Source organism: Symphalangus syndactylus, chromosome 8 (assembly GCF_028878055.3).
Source record: "Symphalangus syndactylus isolate Jambi chromosome 8, NHGRI_mSymSyn1-v2.1_pri, whole genome shotgun sequence".
Taxonomy (NCBI): domain Eukaryota; kingdom Metazoa; phylum Chordata; class Mammalia; order Primates; family Hylobatidae; genus Symphalangus; species Symphalangus syndactylus.
In genome coordinates, this window is record NC_072430.2 from 80,185,647 (window position 1) to 80,192,291 (window position 6,645).

Below are 6,645 nucleotides of genomic sequence, written 5' to 3' on the forward strand. Positions count from 1 at the left end.
TTGCATGGATGCAGGGCCAAAGGGCTAGGTTTTGGGGTACTAGGGAGTGAGGTGCAAGGCCAGCCTGCCCAGTCCCAGCTCTGCCCTCCAGGAACATGAGTGTGCAAAGGTACTAAAATGCGGGCTTGTTTGTATTTGGGGCCTGTGGGAAGAAAGCAAGCTTCGAAGAAGCCCAGTGGGGAGCTCTAGGGTGCATTTTGACAAGGTGAGGGTGCCCTTGCCACCATCCCAGCCCACCCCCAGCTACATGGGCAAGGGCAGCAAAGGCCCATGTAGCTGGGGGTGGCTATTTTGGCAGGGCCCAGCTTTGGCTGGGAACCCCCGGGCCTGGGCACTGGTAGAAAGCATGGCGGTTACTCATTGCCTAATTTGATTCAAGCTGGCCAGATTCTGGTAACTTTTGGGTGACCCTGATGAAGACAAAGCCAGGACGGCGGCCTTTGTATGGCAGAATCCCTGCTCCCGCCGGCTGCAGGCAGGGCGGGCAGGCAGGAACCCTCCCCGCCTGGGGCACTCTGCCCAACTCGGAGGCGACTTTGCCCACCCACCTTTCATTGCTCTGTACCCCAATAGGAGGATTCATTCTCCCTTGAGCTGTGCCTACGTGGTGTGGGTGGGGGTGCGGGTTGCATTCAGCTGGGGATGAGTGGAAGGGGCACGGAAGGTTGGCAAAATCAGTGGCAGACAAAAGCTGGGATTACCTGAGGGGAATGGGGTGCTGGGGACTGCAGCTACATTAATATCTGGCAGGGGCTCTCAAATGTGCCATAGCAAGCTACTTGATTACACGTATGTTATTTAGTTAAATTTGTGAAAATTATGAGATGCTCACCAACCCGGTGATAAACTTGCTTCCTCGCCATTGGCTGGCCTGGTCACATGGCTGCCCAACTTTATTCAGTTGACAGCAAGTAGGAGGGCCCTATGGAAGGAGAAAAAAAGACAACACGAGAAAAATTAGTATTTTCTACCTTCTGAAATTAATGGTCATGAGTTCGTATATGGTGAACTCCAAGTATGTGGACCCCAAGTTCCCTCCGTGCGAGGAGTATTTGCAGGGCGGCTACCTAGGCGAGCAGGGCGCCGACTACTACGGCGGCAGCGCGCAGGGCGCAGACTTCCAGCCCCCGGGGCTCTACCCACGGCCCGACTTCGGTGAGCAGCCTTTCGGAGGCGGCGGCCCCGGGCCTGGCTCGGCGCTGCCTGCGCGGGGTCACGGACAAGAGCCAGGCGGCCCCGGCGGTCACTACGCCGCCCCAGGAGAGCCTTGCCCAGCACCCCCGGCGCCTCCGCCGGCGCCCCTGCCTGGCGCCCGGGCCTGCAGTCAGTCAGACCCCAAGCAGCCACCCCCCGGGACGGCACTCAAGCAGCCGGCCGTGGTCTACCCCTGGATGAAGAAGGTGCACGTGAATTCGGGTAAGGCTAGGGTCCAGTAACCTCTCTGTCCACATCCCAGCCCGTTAGCCTGGGTCCCCTGGAAGGGGGTGAGAGTAGGTGGGGGCGTGTGGAGCTTCCATGGGCGCCGCAATTACTCTCCCCATAAATTTTTATAGCTGAGGGAGCAGGTCAGGACCATGTGGCTGGCTGCTCGGCTGTGGGCGCAAAAGGGGGGGGATGGGGGTGGGGTGGGGGAGGACTCCATTTTCAGAGCAGGGGGAAGGCTGTGGAGGAGCGGGGGATTTCCAAAATGCTTGAGGGTTCCGGATTTGGTGATGGGCCCGGAAGAAGGAGCACATTTGGGGATCCCTCAAGCCTGGGGTATGTGGGTGTGTTTGAGGAGGTGGGTGGGAGTGAGCGTGTGCGCCGCGGAGAGGGCGGGAGGGAGGAAGCAAGCGAGCTTGGGAGCGCGCGGGGAGGGCCGCGGGCCTCGGGGCGCGCCAGGAAGTGAGCGGCGGAGGCGAGGGGCCTAACTAGTGGCCGGGCGCTGACCTGCCTGTCCTGTCTGTTTTGTCTCGCAGTGAACCCCAACTACACCGGTGGGGAACCCAAGCGGTCCCGAACGGCCTACACCCGGCAGCAAGTCCTAGAACTGGAAAAAGAATTTCATTTTAACAGGTATCTGACAAGGCGCCGTCGGATTGAAATCGCTCACACCCTGTGTCTGTCGGAGCGCCAGATCAAGATCTGGTTCCAGAACCGGAGGATGAAGTGGAAAAAAGATCATAAGCTGCCCAACACTAAAGGCAGGTCATCGTCCTCATCTTCCTCCTCATGTTGCTCCTCCTCAGTTGCCCCCAGTCAGCATTTACAGCCGATGGCCAAAGACGACCACACGGACCTGACGACCTTATAGAAGTGGGGACCCTGGGCCCATCTCTCCCTGCGCACCAGGCTAAGCCGAAGCTGCGGGGGCAGGCCGGGCCTGCTGTCACCTCGCTGGGCTCTAAGGTACTGTGGGGTGGACCTGGGACAAGCAGGCCGCCCTCGGACTAGGTTAGCATCCTGCCCGAGGGCAGCCCCCTCCCTAGTGCGGGATGGGGATGGGAGGGGGGCGGGATTCTCTCTCTAAGTATATTATATGGCAGGAGCTACTGAGAACATAAAATCTTGGCGAGTCATTAAACTCATGAAAATCATCGCTCTTGGATTTTGAATTTGCAAATGAAGGTTGGATGCTTTATCCCACTGTGAATTTGGACATTCTCCCCACTCCACCCTTCCAGGGCGCTTTGTGGCTTAATTATGTGGAGGAGTTGAGGCAGAAGGTTGGCCACCCCTGTGCTAGGTGCTTTCAGTGGAAGCCAGAGAGCTGGGTCAGGATTTCTGAACTTTCTGGGTTGTCTATGGAATTTTGTGTGATTAAAAAATATATCTTTTGCTCCCAGTGGCCCCATGTCCAAAGAAATGGGTCTAAGAAGGAAGTAAAAACGGGTTATTTTATGTTTAGATATTTGCTTAAATATTTATTTGTTGGGAAATGTGGTACAGAAATAACTGACACCTTCATGCCAAAAATCTTAAAAAGGTGAAAGGGGCTGAACTTCAGGGAGCAGAATCAGAGATATGTGCATTTACTTCTGAACTCCACCCCTCCCCACTCTCTGGAAATGTGTGTAGGGGGCCTTAACCCTTCCAGAAGGAAGCAAAGGATTCACTCAAAGTTGCATTCTTGAAAATATATTTCCACCATGTGTTTTTTTCAGTACTGTGCTTACAACCAGTTCTGGGTGATTAAAGGAAAGGGAAAAAAAGCAACAAATGGTCCAACATTTTCCTTCTGGGGAAAGAAAACAAAACCTCTGTGCACTGGGTCGTTAGATAATGACTGAATTTTCTGTTCCAACTGGATTCCAAATGCTCTAAATACCCTCACATAGCAGTGTTTTACAGGAATTAGTGTATGGCCTGTGTAGGGGAGGGGCTGTGCAGTGGGGAGAAAGTGGGAAGGTGAGGAACTCTTGCTTTAAGAAGGAAAAAAAAAAAAAACCCTAACTGAATCTAGAAGTCCACAAAAGTTAGCCTTAGAGGTTTTTTTTCTCCCTTAAGTTTTAATTTTTTAAAAAACCAAATCTAAGGAAGTTTTCCTCAGCTCATTAATTAGAAGCGGAATTTGTAAAAGTATAAAAGTTTTCAAGCACTCGTCTTTGCCTTGAGAATAGTGGTTTTTTAAAGAATCACTCTCAACAGGAGAGATGTCCTCTAGTCGTTTTTCTTCTGCCTCTCCTGGGAAGGGTTCAAAGTTCATTTTTCTAAAATGCTGACCCTCAAGCATAAGGAGGAAAAAGTCAAAGTTAATGGCCAGAGTTCATATACTCAGATGAAACCAGTCTTCCCAAGGCCTCAGGCTCCAAAAAAGGTTGTAGCTATCAAAAAGTGACCAAAGTGGGAAAGGGAGAAAGGATAAGCTTAAAACTTAATTTTAAGATCCAGAAGGGGGGTATTTTTTTTCAGTACTTCAAAAACACTTTAGAAGGTTTCTGTGGTAATTTAAAAAATATATTTAAGTGGGAGGGAAATAAGAGTTTCTCTGTAGGCGTGTTCTTTGGCTGTGTCTCCTGAGAGCTGAGGGCAGGTATTCACTGCAGTCCCTAGGCTGAAATTCCGCTTCTCTAAAGTGTCTTCCAAGCCTTGGTCTTTTGTATTAGACCCTGGGGACTGCTCTTTGTTCCTCCTTGGGGTGAGCCTGGCTCTCAGACTTGCACATGGCAATACTTGAATATCACCACGTCGGGATATTAAAGATGGATATTCGTGCATTATTCACATCATTGTTTCTATGACAAAAAGCACAGAGTTCATACATAGTCAAGACGTCTTTTTTCTGACGCCCTCACGTTGAGAAGCTGAAAAGGTATTTTACTGAAGTTCGGGTAAATTACAGAATCAGGTTCATCCAGAGGACAAATTTTCTATTTGATTAGCTGTATTTCAGCCGGGAGGACTGACCTCTAAACCCTTAACCTTTTGGACTCTAACTACCCTTCTCTTCTTTTTTCCTGTCTAACATGGAGAGCAGTCTTTGGATGTACCATTTGAAAGGAACCGCTATCCTTAGGCAAGTTGGAAAGTTGCTAAGCTGCTTTCCTAAAACCCGAATCTGTCTATACATTGAACCTCCTCCTTGGGAAGGGGAAAAGGGTATATATTTTCACAGCATCCAATTACTTATATATAATAGAGATTTGTTATATAGATTTTCCACCACCTCAGAAGTTCAGGTTACTCAACCCCAGCTTCATACCAAATGCCACACAGGCTTAACTGACTGCATCCCTGCCCCAGAGGAAAGCCAAGAAACATGTTTTCATGAGGAAAACCCAAGCTCCTTCTCAAACATAGCCCCACTACTTTGGAAAGTAACTTAATCAGAGAAACAACTTCTTTGTTTATAAGTCTCAGCTCTCCTTCTCAGCTTCGAGGGATTCTTTTGAAATGTTAATAGAGCCTGGATGGCCCAGAGTGCAGCCCCCAACCCTGAGGTCCCAGCCAGACCCCAGCATCCATTTGGGCCCACAGGAGTGGGCCAGGGAAGGGGTAGGGCCCCGCAACCACTTAGGGCAGGGAAGGAAATGGGTTTCCATCTGAGAATGTGCTTTGGAGATAGCTAGGTGTGGAAAGGCTCCAATGCCCATTTGCTATTATTTGTTCCCAGTTTGTTCCTTTAAATATGAGCCAGAAGTGTTTGTGTTGGTGTTTTAAAAACAAAAACAAAAACCGTGTTGGGGTCCTGACTGGGAGAGGGGGAGAGTGAAGTGTTTGCTGAGGACGTTGCTCCTCTGACTCCCATCTCACTTTGTCCATCGCAGCCTTTTGTTGGGAGATGACATTGTCAGTCAGCCCATGATGTCTGTTCACACGAGATGCTTTTTTAATAGAATTGACCAATGTTTTGCTGCCACTGATTAAAGTATTATTTATACTAATTGTTGCTTGTAGTTTTGATGTAATTCATTGATCTATATTTAAAATAATAAAAGGTGTAGCAAAATCTCCCTCCTGTTTGGTGCCTTAAGAGAAACATTCATTCTTTGTTAAGTCTTCTAAAAGCTAACATTTAACATAAACAAGTTATTATTTTCTGCAATAAATTAGACACCATTTTTTTTGGGGGGGGGTGCCTAAAGTGTGAAGGTTAAACCATGTAAGGCTTAGCAGTTCTATTATTACCCCCTCCTTAATATACACACACTCCCAATTGGCCACCATATTTTGTGAGCATTGGGAAGCCTGGGGTTGAATTCAGGGTACAGAGTGTTGGGTGTTAATTTTTTGAAGAAAAAGTAATTGCCCAGGTTGGCATTCTGCTGGGCCCGGGCCAGCCCCCAGACCTTTTTGGTCTGGAAGCCCTCAGAGGAAGTCTTTGGGAAGTGGTGGATGAGACACCTTACTGATCCCCCACCCCTAATGCAGGGAGAGCATGCTGAGTTCTGGGATGAGCTGAGGCTCCTGGGTGGCTGCTCTGACCTGACCCCCCGGCCTCCACTCTTGGGCTTCTACTTTTCCAGTACCGCTCAGTTCCTGTGGGGACTCCAGCACCTGCCCCTCCTTCTCCCGCGCCCCCTCCACCCCTCAGGCAACAATAAACACTCCCCACTATAAAAAGTGCCCTGCACTACATTTACCGCAAGGGCTTCTTCACATCTCGGCCTCGCCTTGAAGAAGGGGCCAAGACAGGGTCCCAAAATAGATGGGGTGCTTGTTCCAGACAGGAAATGAGCAGAATGCATAAAATCAGACATGTGTCCTTAATATATGGAAGGGCTCGCCCCAGACGCGTGGACATGTGTATTTATAAATGCGCAGGCAGAAGTTTAAATATTCAGACACATTTTATGATTGTCCTCTGCCCGTCTTCTGGTTAATGGCTCCTCCCGTGCCCACCAATACATCAATACCGTTGTGTGTATTGAATCGCGGGCAGGGATGAGGAGGAAGCGAGTCCATAGCAGAGCCCGCTGAGTATACAGTACAGTAAATCGGGACCCTCGGCAGACGGCGCTTCCCACCCGCCTGCCCGCCATGTTGGGGAGCCCTCCCTACCCCCCGCGCCGGGCTGGGCGGCCGGGGCTCGCTGGCAGCCGGGGGAGGGCCTTTCATAACCCGGAGAATTTTCTAAGTGCGAGGAAGATGATAAGAATAGATTTCTACAAGTCCCGACCACGTGATTGGCGAAATAATTAATTCAGCACGTCCCTTAAGAAACAC

General features: G+C 50.1%; 1 protein-coding gene across 1 annotated transcript; it reads left to right on the plus strand.

Moving 5' to 3' along the window:
* Window positions 1-899: 899 nt before the first annotated feature.
* HOXD4 (homeobox D4) lies at window positions 900-2,576 on the plus strand. The gene is made up of 2 exons (XM_055289816.1): window positions 900-1,416; window positions 1,959-2,576. Exons 1-2 carry the CDS (start codon window positions 984-986, stop codon window positions 2,291-2,293), a joined length of 768 nt encoding a protein of 255 aa, XP_055145791.1. The 5' UTR covers window positions 900-983; the 3' UTR covers window positions 2,294-2,576.
* The last annotated feature ends 4,069 nt before the right edge of the window (window positions 2,577-6,645 follow it).

Excerpts from the sequence above, each read along its gene's own strand:
- HOXD4 (XM_055289816.1), top strand. The coding sequence starts at position 984 with ATGGTCATGAGTTCGTATATGGTGAACTCCAAGTATGTGGACCCCAAG. Across the intron at positions 1,417-1,958 it reads GAAGGTGCACGTGAATTCGG|TGAACCCCAACTACACCGGT; the intron begins GTAAGGCTAGGG and ends TTTGTCTCGCAG.